The sequence below is a fragment of the Schistocerca piceifrons genome, chromosome 6 (assembly GCF_021461385.2).
Source record: "Schistocerca piceifrons isolate TAMUIC-IGC-003096 chromosome 6, iqSchPice1.1, whole genome shotgun sequence".
NCBI lineage: Eukaryota > Metazoa > Arthropoda > Insecta > Orthoptera > Acrididae > Schistocerca > Schistocerca piceifrons.
Genome location: NC_060143.1, coordinates 401,569,582 through 401,585,412, shown reverse-complemented (window position 1 = coordinate 401,585,412; position 15,831 = coordinate 401,569,582). Strand labels below are relative to the sequence as shown.

Genomic DNA, 15,831 nt, shown 5'->3' with positions numbered 1-15,831 from the left:
GCAGATGACCTGTAGGTTCCAACAATGATTTGCTTTAACTAAATGTTAGATGGTTAGAAAAATATGTAAGTTCACAGTACTAGTTGATTACCATACTGCATGCCTGTGCAGCGAATTTCCTCCTTCCATAAAAGTTCACAGTATTATTTGACTAGCACACTGTATGCCCTCACAGTGAATTCCCTGCTTCAATTTATGCCACAAATTGTACTATAGCATGTGACTGTAACAATTCTGATTACTAATTTCCAATAATTAACTAGGTTCTGTTGGGAACTTTCATGTCCATGCTGTATATTAATGATGTGGCATACAAAATTAATGAAATATTATCTAGAGAAAGCTGAAAAAATGTTCACTTATATTTCAGCAAGATTTCAAAACACTGCAAACATTGGCAACTTACCTTAAATATCCAGAAATGTAAAAATGTGCTCTTTACAAAACAAAACCAGACATATAGTATAATATTACTACAGTATCAGTAAGTCACCGTTGGAATTGGTCAACTGATACAAGTAGTTCAGGTTAACAGTTCATGAGGATATGAGACAGAATGATCAAGTAGTCTCAGTCAAAGGTAAAGTCAGTGGCAGACTTCAGTTTCTTATTAGGATAGTACAAAAAGGCAGTTAGTCTGCAAAGCAGATTGCTTACGAAACAAACATATGTTCATCCTAGAACATTACTGAAATGTGTGGGACCCATACCAGATGGGACTACCAGAGTCTACTGAACATTTGTCAAGATCAACACAAATGATCACAAGCTTGTTTGACCTATGTGGGACTGTCTTGGAGGTGCTGAAAAAACTGACTTTGCCAACTCCAACTATCTCTTAAAACCTTACCTATAAACTGTTAACCAGTATTAAGTGAGAAATCTAAGAATATACTAAAACCTGTCATACAACCTTTCTGCATGGACCACAATAACAAGATTAGACTAATTACATACACAAAATTATTTAATTAAATGGATAAAAAATCTACTCACAATTTGGCTACAGAACACAGACATAAAAGACAGTTGTAATTGGTAAGCTTTTGGAGCCTGTGGCATAACAGCTGGTATATGACATGTGCCATTTCACAGGTGGCTCTCCCTTTGATGGTACACAGTATGTTTTGCCAGTTACAGGATTATTATAGGCGGTGGTAGGAGGGTGCATAGGGCAAGTCTTCCAGTGGGGATGGTCACAGGGGCAGGAGCCATAGGATAGGGAGATGAGTGCAGAAGTAGCATAGGGTCTGACAAGAATATTGCAGAGATTGGGAGGGCAATGGAAAGCTGTTCTAGGTTTGGTGGGCATGGAGATTGGGAGGGAATGGAAAGCTATTCTAGGTGTAATGGGCAACATTTCAGATAGAAAGGATCTCATTTCAGGGCATGATTTTAGGAATCATGGCCCTGTTGAAGTAGCTGATTAACACATTCCAGACCAGGATAATACTGATTCACCAATGGTGTGCTCAAAGCTGTATTTTGGTGGGATCAGAGTAACAGGATTGGAAGTGATGGCCCAGGAAATCTGCTTTTTAACTAGGCTGGTAGGGTAATTATATGCAGTGAAGGTTGAGGTGAAATGGTGGTGTATTGCTGTAAAGAGTCTGTATCCGAACAAATACATTTGCCTTTGATGCCAAGGCTGTATGGGAGGAAACGTTTGACATGGAAAGGATAGCAACTGTCAAAATGTAAGTACTGTTGTTTGTTTGTTGGTTTAATGCAGATGGAAGCATGTAGCTGACCTCTGGTGAGGATGAGACTGACATCAAGGAATGTGACATGGGATTCAGATTAGGATCATGTGAAATTTAATTGGGAGAAGGTATTCAGAGATGTGAGGAATTTTAGCAGGTCAGCCTCACCATGAGTCCATATGGTAAAGATGTCATCAATGTACACAAACTAATCCAGGTACTGAAGACTTACAGATCCCAGGAAAGCCCCCTCCAAGCAGTCCATGAAAAGGTTGGCACAGGCAGGAGCCATCCCATTTCCCATGGCCATACCCCTGATCTATTTGTATGTCTGCCCCTCAAAGGTGAAGTAGTTGTTGGTAAGTATAAAGCTGATTAAGGTGAGTATGGAGGATGTCATATCTTTGGAATCAGGTGGGCACTAACAGCAAGGAAAACACCACTTTCAGGTGGTTTAGGAGAAGGTGGGATACGTTTTTGAAGTGAAGTCTGGCATGTTGTTGCAGTTTGAAGTTGGCTTGGTGGATGATAACGTTCAAGGAAACATGAGGGGCAGATAACTGCAGCATTTTTTCAGAAGGAGGGAAGTCTGGTAGAGTGGAAATTTGCTGATGAGGCATATAGGTCACAGATTAGCCAGGTAAGAGTAAGAGATTGCTGTGTTTGAAACTGTAAAAGAGCCAGGTGTAGGGTAGGATTGCATCCAAAAACAGGGACTTTTAATGTTAGCGCTTTTGGAGTAACTCCAAGGGACAAGCAGATTTCAAAAAACAGAATATGGGACCTTAGGTTTGATAGTGCAGAGGCATATTTTTGGAAACAATGGAGATGTGATTCATCATGGCAAGAGAGGACAGTTTGGAGAGTTATCAGAGGGTGGAAAAGATAGAAAAACAAAGAAAAAGTCGGAAAAATCAGAAAAATTAGAAAAATTGTTAATAAGGGGTAATGAGTGGGCAATCTACATGATAGGAACAAAAGATTTTAAAAGAAAAAAACCGATCAGGAAAGTAGTGGAAACAGACGAAATTTTAAAAACTGGTAAACAGAAACAAAAGTCATAGGAGAAAATGTAAACTACTTAGCTCGGAGATTAAAGTTATGCAATATGTGGCAATAAAAGTTGATCAGAGCAGTTTGCTGAAATACAAACGCACAAAAACGCGAAAGAATTACACATAAATAAGTGGATGGTGGAAAAGAAAATAGCTGTCAAAACTGCAGATAAATCAGCGAAAGATGATCAAGAGAGAGTCATGCAGTGTAATGAACAGTAAATTGTTGTGTACAAATTCGTGAATAACAGTGGAACAAATATATGCAAATACAAATGGATTCATCTATGAGCACGGAAATCAGTACTATAAAAGATGTAGGGGCAAAGTGTTGATTAATCTTGGAGATACAGATAAATAAACAAGTGGATTCGCACATAATGTAGAAAACAGACGACTGTTTGAACAAGACAGACATCAGCAAAGACTGGCAAAACGTTTAAATAAGAAGTAAAGATGGCCACATAGGTTAAAGTAACAATGAAAACAATCTTTCATTGCCTTTCCCATCTATTTTTCACTTCCTCCCCCCCCCCCTCCCCCCCCCCCCTCCCATCTGTGTTACATACAATGCACTCAGCTTTTCAATCTTATTAACTCATGCATGATATTTAAGCAGTAATCTCTGTCTGCATATTACCTATCTTCCACCTTTAAGCTCTCAGGTACTCAAATCTCATCCGATGCAGTCTCCAACAATCAGTCTTTACTTCTCATCCCATCCCCTGACCCACAGTTCTGGGTGACTTTCTCAAAATCTACACCTTTTCCTAAACCTCTCCAGTCCTTTGCCTTCACCCCTGAAGGAGCCATAGGCTCTGAAAGCTTGCCAATTACAATCGTCTTTTATGTGTGTATTCTGCCACTGCTCGGTGAGTAGATTTTTTATCTATCCAATTAAATAATTTTGTCAATAATTGTTTTTTCTGCTGTTATAATTACATACACAGACATTTAAGCACTCATTGTTCCCACACTTCTTATGTTAATGGAACAGGAAGAAAGCATTTTACATGGAACAATGGGAAGTAGACTTGTCACTACATCACACTTTGCAGTATTTGCAGAGTGCAGATACAAATGTAGATTCATAGTAAATAACTGATATAATCCAATTTATTGGCAAATCTTCACTGAAGATATGAAATTAAAAGTTATGTAGCTTGAGGTAAAAGATTATTGTAGACAATAATAAAATTATATAGTATGTGGATATTACAGGTTGTAGATCAGTAATAACACACTTTAGCTCTCGAATGAACATTTATGTAAGCACAGAACAGGGTGAATACAACATGGCTTTACAAATGTAGCATGCTCAGCAGACATAGCCAAAGTAAGTCAAAGATCCTCAGGTCCAGAGATATGACACTTCATGCCAGAGGTGCCACAGAGCACCCCCCCCCCCTTTCCCGGCAGAGTGGAGCATAGCAGAGGGAAGCTTTCTCACTTGAACACAAAATCCTCATGCCAGCATAGTGGTTAAAGGTGAGGTCCAGCACAAGAAGTGTGCACCTCTGTGTATCCTCAGAAGCCGAATCGACAAGGTCATGTGCACCGGACTGCTGCGCAGGTGGTGGAGTGTAACTAGAGGCCACATCAGTGGCATCAGCAGGCAAGGCAGAGGCAGTGATGGCAGGCAGATTGGAGGTGTCAGAACATGGTTTGGCAAGGGACCATGCCAGTTTTAATCGGTTAACTGAAACTGTATTGGGTTGCCTCTTGAGAAGTATGATGAAAGTATTCCCTCCGCAGCATAAGATGCGATGTGGACCAGTATAAGGTGGTTGCAAGGCGACACATACGGAGTCATCGAGCAGCATTACAAACTCGCATGATGCCAGATCTTTGTGTACAAACACCTTGAGTGGTAGGCAGGGGTCATCGAAGGTGAGCAACATGCACAAGCAGTCATTCTACAAGGTCCAGAAGGTTGGTTGCATCAGTTGGGGTGCATCCATGATGAATTCAGCTGGCAGAAGGAGGGGTTCTCCGTATAAGACCTCCACCAGTGAAGCATTCAGGACCTCCTTGTGGACAGAATGGATGCTGAGTAAGACCCAAGGAAGTGCCTCAGACCATAGCCCACCATGGCACATCAGAGCAGCTTCTAGAGTTCAATGCCATCTCTCAACCAGGCCATTCACCTGCAGCTGATATGCCATAGTGTGGAATTTTGCTACTCCGCACAGCTCACACAGTCGAGCAAAAAGTGTGGACTCGAATTGTCATCCCTGATCAATAGTAAGTGAAAGGGGGCAGCCAAATCTCATGACCCATGTCGATAGGAAAGCACGAGCTATGGTCTCTGTCATTATGTTGACAAGAGGAATTGCCTCAACCCCACGGGTTGCATTCTCGATCATAGACAGTATGTATTTGTACCGTTCGGAAGGGGGGAGAGGAGTGACCCTGTCAATGTGCGCGTCCCAAAGGTGACCGCTGTGGACGTCGAACTGTCCTAAAGGAGGCTGTGCATGTTTGTCCACTTCACTAGTTTGGCAAGGGACACACATGTGGGTCCATGAGTGGCAATCATGCCACATGCCGAGCCAGATGAAATGTTCAGTGCTTAGTCTCATCGTTGCCTGCATTCTGGGGTGGGCCTGGTTGTGTAAAGCATCAAGGATCCCACGTCAAAGGATAGATGGCACCAAGGAGTGGGGGGAAACTGTAGAAACATCGCATAGGGCCAGGGTCATTGACCTGTGCAAGACAACAGGTCTGATAGCGATCGAAGACTCGTTGTCCGAATCCAATCGCTGTGTATCCTCATTTTCAGTCTGGAGTCGGGTGAGGTCATCTAAGTTCAAGGATGCAGAGAGAACCGAGATAAGAGATAGATAGCTGCATCACAAATGTAACAAGCATCTGAGGAACGTTGGCAAATAAAGTCTATGTGCCAGAAGCGTCACGGCAGGAGATCCTTCGCCGGGTTGCATATTGTGTCAACGAGAGGTTTTTGGTCTCAGTAAGTGGTGAAAGGACGCACTTCCAGATTGCTCCAGAAGTGTTTCACTGCCTCATAAACTGTGAGAAGGTCACAGTCGAAAGCCTGGTTAGTTTTTTTAAAAAGAAATGGAGCGGCTGAGTTGAGTCCGCAGTGTGCTGTTGTAAGACAGTGCCCACAGCTGACTCGCTAGCATAAGTTGTAATAGAAATATGGGCCTCAGTGTCAGGGTGGGCGAGAATGACCATTTTCATGATCACAGTTTTTCAGATTATCAAATGCATCGAGCATGAGCTTAGTCCAGCCCAACTTTCGCTTCCCCATGGAGGGCGTCAGGAAGGGCCAATTGGAAGGAGGCAGCATGAGGGATATGGTGTCAATAAAAGTTTACCATGCCCAGAAAACGACGGAGTTGAGAGTAATTCTCAGGAAGAGGCAGTGCAAGAATGGTTTCGTCACGAGAATCCGTTGGTCAGAAGTCATTGGCTGAGACCGTATGGTCAAGAAATGTAACAGATGTAGAACAGAGTTGAGATTTGTTGTGGTTCATCACCACACCATTGACTGTGGGAGTCAAACAAACTGCATCGAGGTAAACAACTGGTGCTCCTTGACAGACGAGGAAAAAATCAGGGTGTCATCCAAATAAGCAAAATCGGAAGGCAGAGGTATCAAACTCGAATAAATGAACTGTTGCCATGTCTCCGCAGCATTTTTCAGACCGTAAGGCATGTAACAGTATTCAAATAGGTCGAAATATTTGACGATGGCCATCTTTGGAATATCTGGCAGGTGCATGGGAATTTGGTCATAATCCTTCGAAAAATCTAAGACCGAGAAGAACTTCGAGCCATGCACTAATTGCGTGAAGTCCTGGATATGAGGAGTGGGATAGTTGTCGATAGTTGTCCGAGCATTAAGAGACTTGTAGTCCCCGCACATGTGTAACGAGCCATCCTTCTTAGGAACAAAGTGGATAGGAGAAGAGCAGTAGCTGTCCGATGGTCAGAGCATGCTGGAAGCCAATAAATCCTGTACAATTTCTTTTGCTCGCACAAGTTTGGAAGCATTAAGACGTCTAGCTTTATAACATATAGGTGGGCCATCCATGGTGCAGATTCTATAACAAATTCTGTTGCTGATGGCCGATCCCCATGGAGGGAGGCAGTCGGGGGGGGGCAGGGGGGTAGGGGGGGGGGGGGGGCACGATTGGTTCATTCACTGACCTTGCCAGGCCGGAATGGTATGGGCAGGGCATCGGCAGCAGACGATGGCAGAGGATGTGGCGTGACAGCCATGTGATGCGAGAGATCTCGTGAAGCAAGAACATGAGCATCTTGTAGATGCACCTGTGAAGGATCCTAACTGGCAGCAGGAGGAGGGAAACTTGACACAGGAGTGATGCAGTGTGAAGCTGCAGTAGACGTGAATGATAGTTCCAAATGATGCAGCTCTGTGGACAGGCTGCGAATCATACTCCATGTGTGAGCCAATTCAGCAGATGTGGTGGCAATGCAAGTGCGTAAAACCTCGTTATGTTGTGGAGCTCATCAATCTGTGTAAGCACATCCTATAAATCAGAGAGTCGTGCAGTAATACCCTCGAGCAGAGATGCACATGTGGAGAGGGTAGGCAAGGGGGTGGAGAGCAGAGTTGTGCGAATTTGTTTGGGCACAGAACGGTAGAACCAGATGCGTGGCAGAGTGCTGCAGCCTGCAGGTCTGGTGAAAGTTCATATCGGTGTAGAAAGTCCAACCCGATCACAGGTGCATCCACATAGGCTACGTGAAAAGTTCAAGGAAGGGTGATGACTGGTGATAGGTGAAGCGACATCTTGATGGAGCCAAGGACTGTGATAGGAGAGTGATTTGCAGCGATCAAAATGAGGTTAGCAGGAGAATGCATTCTGGTGCATGCTTGGCTGGGATAGCGCTTGGCGCCAGTGTCAACAAGAAAGTGAGTGACTGATGACAAGTCCATGATGTAGAGATGTTGCGCCGCTGGAGCAAGAGGTACGGTGGCAGACAGTAGGCACCATGAATGATTGTGGCGGGATGTGCCTAAATGTGACCGCCAGAATCGTTTGGGTACACACAAGGTGCGTGGAAGTTGTGAGTGGTGTCCCCATAAGTCGCACGGTACCAGCATAGTGGATAAGCTTGGTAGCAAGGTGGTGTGGAGAGGGCAGGGGATGCAGCTGGCTTTCATTGCCTGAGACCGCTTGGGCTGCTGCTCGGGTGGGGTTGGACACTGTCGTGAGGTTGCTGCCAGTACCTCCTGTAGGCCATCAAGTGGTAGCTCCTGACAGGCCACTGAGCTGCTGAGGCATGCACGCTGGCTCCTGCTGCAGAGCACAGAACCAAAGGTGCAGGTGTACCAATCAAAGGCGATGGCGATGTCATCTGTGACAGGTGGCGTATGTGATGAATGATTGCATAGGCCCGATTGGCCGTGCGTAGACAAACCTTGAGAGGGTCTGCTACATGAGATAGCAGGTGAAGTTGTAGGTCCAATCAGAGATTGACGATTCACAAGGTCCACAGTGCTTGATCATCAATTAATACACAAAGGCGCAACCAAAGCTGCGAAAGGTGTGTGGTTGTCGAGGTGCTCGTCATGGATGATGTAGTGGATAGCCTCTGCTGGTGGACGAGAAAAGCATTCACCATTAAATACTTGGGCGAGGCGGGTGGCGATAGGAGCAGATCACTGATGAGGTCTGGATGAGCATAGAGGTGGTTCACTAGGCAGACAAAATGTGCGACATCATCTGAAATCCCATGAATATCCACTAGATGATCCACCAATGTAAACCAAGTCTTAGAGTTGTCCTTTTGCAAAGCAGACAGCTTAGGAAACCTGCCAGTGGTCGAAAGGCTGTCACGGTGCAGCCACGGGGGGGGAGAGGGGGGGGGGGGGCGGAATCTAATCTGGTAACCGGCACGGGTGGAATGGCTGGTGCCATTACGAAAGTGGATGGAAGGCGATCGTAGTGTGACCATGAAGCCATGGTCGTGGAAACCAGTGTGGTTGAGGTGACTGGTGTCACTGAGACAGCCTGTGGGGGCATATGTCAGGCATACAGGCATATAAGAATGTGTGACCCTGTGCACATGAAAGTTCGGATTACAGTTCGGCACATCAGACCAAACCAAAGGGGACTACTTAGCTGAGGGGTGAACCACAACATCCATCACTTGATTATCATTCACAATATCACTAAGCAGCGTGCTCTGTCCATGTATCAGCTGTTGCTGCATAGTTGCACTTGACTGTGGCCCTGTTGGGCTGGTTATGGTTAAGTGGTCGCTGGCATGGCTGGGGCCAGGTAATTGTTCACTTCTCACCAAATGCACATTAGGTACACTAGTAAATATGCTAGTGCAGTCAATAGGGTCCGAGGCACTAGCACAAAAGGACACTGGTAGATCCCTTGTTCCGAAGACAATGTGGACCGGCACACAAAGTCCGTTAATGGTGAAATGAAGCACTAAATAATTCCTGAACACATGATGATGATGTTGGGGTCACCACTGTGGATATTACAGGTCATAGATTAGTAATAACACACTTTAGCTGTTGAATGAACATTTATTTAAGCACAGAACAAGGAGAATACAACCTGGTTGTACAAATGTAGTGCGCTCAGCAGACATAGCCAAAGTAAGCCAAAGATCCTCATGTCCAAAGATATGGCACTTTATGCCAGAGGTGCCACAAGTATAAAAGCAATAAGTGGGCTGTATTGAAAATCTTTTTGATAGGAAACATGTTCATATTAACCTGTCTTTTTGCAGTTTCTAAATTATGTTACAGGATAGAACTCTTTAACCTTCTTCATACAACACCTTACATTGTGCCCTGACAAGTAATTTAATTTTAGTCACATAGATACATTTTTATCTATTTTAAAAACAGTGTTCATAGTTAATGTGAGTACAATGGATGATTTTTAGTAATAGTTTCAAAGAGGCTTTTAGCATACTTCTGCTGAGGATGGCTGAAAGAGCTTGGTGGTTAACTCAAAGATCACAATGCTTTTTCTGCAGGCTGATGCTGCAATAGTTTTTGCATGTCATAAATGTATATGTTTAAAATTGTTTTGTACTAAAATAATGTTAAGAATTTTTAATAATTTAAAACATATTTCATTTGTTGAAATATTTTTTTCTTCATGTATTTGCTTCCTGCAAAAATTATTTGTTTGCAAATAATCTGAAATCAATGCATAAAATTATAAGATTATATTCTAATAATGAACACTTCCCAACATGTTTTCATATAGGCCACTGATCCAGATCTGAATGACGTGGTAACTTATCGTCTGTACGGTGACATAAGTGCATCCACTGACAGTCTAACCAGTATTAAAGATAATGCATTATTGGTAGAAGAAAATGGTGATATAGTTCTCAATTTTGAACCACAAGATGAGACACTGGATGGATTCTTTTCATTTGAAGTACGTGCTAGGGATTCATTTAGTCCAGATGGTAAGAATCTGAAAGGAGGTAACCATCCTTTTTTCTTTAGTGGAAATTTTATTCACATAGTTCCAAATTTCAACCACATTTTTTAAATTTATTTTTTATTTAAAATTGTTCCATTCATACTAGCAGTAAGCATTCATTTGCTGCTGAGAAATGTAAATATCTTAAAATGATAATATATGTTTGTGGGATATTGTGTAGTTACAGATTCATGAGTCAAATAAATGTATTCATATAGCAATATGAATTTCATAATTTGAATTAAATGTAATAGCAGTAGCTCTGATAATTTTCATCAATTTTACTCTCTATGTGCATGTAGAGCAAGAGTGGGCAACCAGCGATGAATGGTTTCAATACAGCCATAGAAGAAATCTGTGGGAGAGATAGCATTGTGCTCTCATTTTACACTCAGCCTGTGAAGAATTTTCAGATATTTTCAACTATGCTTGGCACACTTCAGGTTTATGGCTTATGATGCAGACCAGTGAAAGTTTTGCTTGCTCAGTGCATGAGCAGTGCCATTTTGCCACCACTGGATTTGAGCAAGAAAGAGAAACATGTTTCCAGTCTGAGTGTGCTAATGTGTATATAGACAATGGGGGAAGTAGCTCACTAACTGGGAGTGGTGTGGGGAGAAATATTTTCACCTCTGGATCATTGCTGAAAGCACGCATGTTATTTACTGCTAACTGCCTACAACTGCACTATACACTGACATATCAAAAAAGTTTACAATAGAAAACAATGTCATGAAAATTACCTACTACCCATGAAATGCGCTGATTTGAACAATGATAGTAGGGGCCATAACTTGATGAACAAACTGCTCAAAGCTCACATGTGAAATCCTATGCTAGTTGTTTGTTAATTTTGTGCAAATGTTGCTTCCTTCTTTACTGAGTTTATTTACAAATTATCGGTTATCAGGAAGATAAAAGTAAAAGCTGAATGTTGCCAATTCCAGGAGAAATTGATGGAGAATTATTTCTTTAGCATACACAAAGGTAAACCTGTTTACTTGTTAGTGAATCACTATTTGTTGTGAAGGAGTATGAGAAGACAGTTTTCTACAAAACACATTGCTTAACAGCTTACAGGGTAACTGTAGAAAGACAAAATGAAAATAATAATTTCTAATCTGGGCTAGAAACAGCAAATGTTCACCAAATTGAGGGCACCTTGTGACAATTTGGTTAAGGCTAGTTTCATAATGAGCAGAAGAACTGCCAAATCGTTAAGGCGTTTTGCTCAAGGTGAATTTGTGAAGAAGTTCCTCATGGACATTGCAGATGTACCATCCATCCACCCTCCCCCAAGAAAGAAAAAGAGAGAGAAAGTGTTTAATTTATTTAATGTACTGAAATTATGCACCCCTATATGATCAATCATCAAAAGTATTTTTGGACAAATATTTACAAAAATTCTTGCTAATAGTGTTGACAGATATGACCACACTAAATTTCAAACACTTGAATGACTTGCCTGTGACCAAAAATCACAGAACTTCTTCTAATTGTTTGTAGTTGGGATTGCCTACCTAACTGCCAAACTTTGTTTCATACTCTTTCTCATATTAATGTTAGTAACAATATTGTAAAAAGGAAAGTTTCTACTTACCATACAGTGGAGAAGGTCCCAAATAAGCTTTCAGCCAACAAAATCCTTGTCAGAAAAAGACCCCCCCCCCCCCCCCCACACACACACACACACACACACACACACAAGGGCAACTCACACAGACATGGCTGCAGTCTCTGGCTTCAGCTGCCAGAGGCTGCAGTCATGTGTATGTGTGAGTTGCATTGTGTGTGTGTGTGTGTGTGTGTGTGTGTGTGTGTGTGTGTGAGTGTGGGTGGGTGTGTGTGTGTGTGTGAGAGAGAGAGAGAGAGAGAGAGAGAGAGAGAGAGAGAGAGAGAGAGAGAGAGAGAGAGAGAAAGAGAGAGAGAGGGAGAGAGATCTATTTTCAACAAAGGCCTTGTTGGCCAAAAGCTTATTTGTGACAGTCTTTGTGTTGTGCCTATCTGTAACACAGCATCTCCACTACAAGGTGAGTAACAACTTTCCTTTTCATAATATTGTTACATTCCACCCTGGATTTTTCCATTGTTTAATTTAGTTAATAATTCTTGTCCAGTGTGGATGTATTAGAACACTGCAACTCTTGGAAATGAAGATAATTTATTATGAATTAGCTGCAACCATCAGAATCACTGTTGATACTCGTTTGGATATGATAGATGTTTAATGTGAACACATGTGCATGGTATTGCATCACATTTTTTACAGGCATTGTGCATGAATAACCTGTGTTAAATGTTAATCTTTTTTGTGGCATGAGAAACCTTATGAAGGTGACAGTCTCAGTCACATTAGAAACAACCGACATAGTAACTGAATAATATTATAATTCATCAGTATCAAACATTTCAATTCTCAAACTTACAAATATCCATTTTAAAGGAAATATGCATAAAAATATATTTTCTGACACAAACTCAAGTAGAGCTTCCGTATGAACCTTAATTTCTCTTGCCTTATATTCGTAGTTCTTATGCAAGGTGTATCCCGGCAGCAGTAGGATCATTCTGTGGTCAGCTTCAAATACCACTTCTCTAAATTTTGTCAATAGTGTTTCATGAAAAGAACATCATATACCCTCCAGGATTCCACATTTGAGTTCATGAAACATCTCTGTAATACTTGCATATGGATTGAATCTACCAGCAACAAATCTAGCAGCATACCTCTCAAATGCTTCAGTGTTTTCTTTCCTCCAAACTGGTGGGGATCCAAAGCAGTCAAGCAGTACTCAAGAGTGGGTCACACAACTGCTCTATAGATAATCTCCTTTACACATGATCTATATTTTCTTAAAATTCTTCAAATAAACCAAAGTCAACTATTTGCCTTCCTTATTACCATCCTTATGTGCCAATTCCATTTCATATTGCTTTGCAACATTATGCCTAGACATTTAATGTGTCTGTGTCAAGCAGCACTGTTTATGAACATTACAGAATTGTTTTTCCTACTAATCTGCATTAACTTTTCTTCTTTTAGAGCAAGCTGCTATTCATCACACCAGCTAGAAATTTTCCCTAAGTATCTTGTATCCTCCCACAGTCCATTCAATGACACCTTCCCATACACCACAGCATCATTAACTAACAGCAGCAGGTTCCTGCTAACCCTGTCTGTCAGGTCATTTATGTACCAGGTGATCAAAAAATCAGTATAAATTTGAAAACTGAATAAACCACGGAATAATGTAGATAGAGAGGTACAAATTAACACACATGCTTGGAATGACATGGGGTTTTATTAGAACCAAAAAAATACAAAAGTTCAAAAAATGTCCGACAGATAGTGCTTCATCTGATCAGAGTAGCAATAATTAGCACAACAAAGTAAGACAAAGCAAAGATGATGTTCTTTACAGGAAATGCTCAGTATGTCCACCATCATTCCTCAACTATAGCTGTAGTCAAGGAATAATGTTGTGAACAGCACTGTAAAGCATGTCCAGAGTTATGGTGAGGCATTGGCGTCGGATGTTGTCTTTCAACATCCCTAGAGATGTCGGTCGATCACGATACACTTGTGACTTCAGGTAACTCCAAAGCCAATGATCACACAGATTGAGGTCTGGGGACCTGGGAGGCCAAGCATGATGAAAGTGGCGGCTGAGCACACGATCACCACCAAACGACGTGTGCAAGAGATCTTTCACACATCTAGATATATGGGGTGGTGCACCATCCTGCAAAAACATCGTACGTTCCAGCTGGTATTTATCAGCCAGGCTGGGGATTATGCGATTCTGTAACATATCAGCGTACCTCTCACCCATCACAGTAGCAGTTACAAAACAAGAATCACGCATTTCCTCGAAGAAAAAGAGGCCCAATAATGGTAGATGTGGTAAATCAAACCAATACCGTGACTTTCTCGTCATGCAATGGAGCTTCCAGAACAGTTCTAGGATTTTCGGTAGCCTAAATTCTGCAGTTGTGGACATTGACAGACCCTCGGAGCATGAAATGAGCTTCGTCAGTCCACAACATGTTACTCAACCAATCGTCATCTTCCACCATCTTTTGAAACACTCACACCGCAAATGCACTCCGCTTCACTAAATCGCCAGGTAACAGTTCATGATGCCGATGGATTTTGGACAGATAGCATTGGAGGGTACGCCTCAGTGCCAACCAAACAGTAGTGTACGGAATGCCGGTGCAATGTGCGACTGCACGAGCGCTGACTTCCCCATGCATAGATGAACCCGCTACAGTCTCCATTTCTTCCTGAACTATCTCAGCAGCATTACGCCTTGTGCTCAGTCGACCACTACAGGGTCTATCATCTGAACAACCCATGGCTACGAACTTCGAAATCAATCTCGCCACAGCTGCAATTGTCAACAGACCTTTACCCACTCGAATCCCCTTCCTATGGTGATAGGATGGTAATGCTGAACTAGCACATTACCCATTCTGATAATACAGCTTCACTAAAAGCACCTTTTCAGGTAACATCAACATGTTGTGACTGCTGGCACATCTGATTCTCTCTCTCATTACAGCTCCTTTTATAAACAATTGTCATGCACAGTCACTGACGTTTTAAGTTTTCAAATTTTGATCACCCGGTATATAGTGAGTAAGGGCAATTGTATCACACTTCCCAGAGGTTCTTCCAATGATACACTTGTCTCTGGTGAACATTCACCATAGCAGATGACATACTGGTTTCTATTACTTAAGATGTCTTTCAGCCGCTCACTTAACTGGGAACCCCAATCTCCGGACTTGGACCTTCATTAACAGTCTGTAGTGACATATAATGGTGAATACTTTCTGGAAATCTAGCAATATGGAATCTGCCATTTGTCCTTCATCTGTGGTTTGCAGGGTATAATGTGAGAAAAGGACAAGTTGAGGTTTGCATAAGTTATTCTTTCTAAATCTTTGTTGATTTGTGGACAGGAGCTTTCCCATGACAAGGAAATCTGTCACACTCAAACTTACAATATTTTCAAGAATTCTGCAGGAAAATGATGTTAATGATATTCGTCTATAATTTTTCAGGTCCATTGTTGTACCTTTCTTACGAGATACCTGCACTTTTTCCAGGCATTTGGGACTTTTCACTGAGTGAAAAATTCACAATAAATACAAACTAAGAAAGGGACCAATGCAATAGTGTATTTTATGTTAAACTGAACTGGGATTCTTTCTGGAACAAATGATTTATTTGTGTTCAACTCTATCACTTGATTCTCTGTTACAATGTTTTGCATATTGGAGTCTATGTGACTGTCAAACAACAGTATGCTTGTATGATTTTCTGTGGAGTGATTTCTTAAACATGAAATTTAATACTGCATACTGGTTGTTGAGTGACTATATAGAAGATTTCAACACACTTTGTGATTTTGTGTAGAATGAGAATTTCCTCATGTTCTTGGAAAGATCTTTTCCTAAAGTATGACAGAGAAAGTTAATGTATACTTTGCACAGCAAACTTTTCACAGACCCAGGAATTTCTACTGACTTTTGCCTGTTGACTTTTGTACATTCTTTTTGACTAGAGAGTGCAATAGCCTTTGCTTTCTCAGCATTTTGTTATTA

General features: G+C 41.8%; 1 protein-coding gene across 1 annotated transcript in view; it reads left to right on the top strand.

The window, feature by feature from the left end:
- LOC124803346 (cadherin-23-like) overlaps positions 1–15,831 on the top strand; it is a 326,146-nt gene that overhangs the window by 260,017 nt on the left and 50,298 nt on the right. The window contains exon 18 of the mRNA XM_047264532.1: positions 9,994–10,201. Coding sequence (XP_047120488.1) covers positions 9,994–10,201 — 208 coding nt within the window. The remainder of the gene's footprint in view (positions 1–9,993; positions 10,202–15,831) is intronic.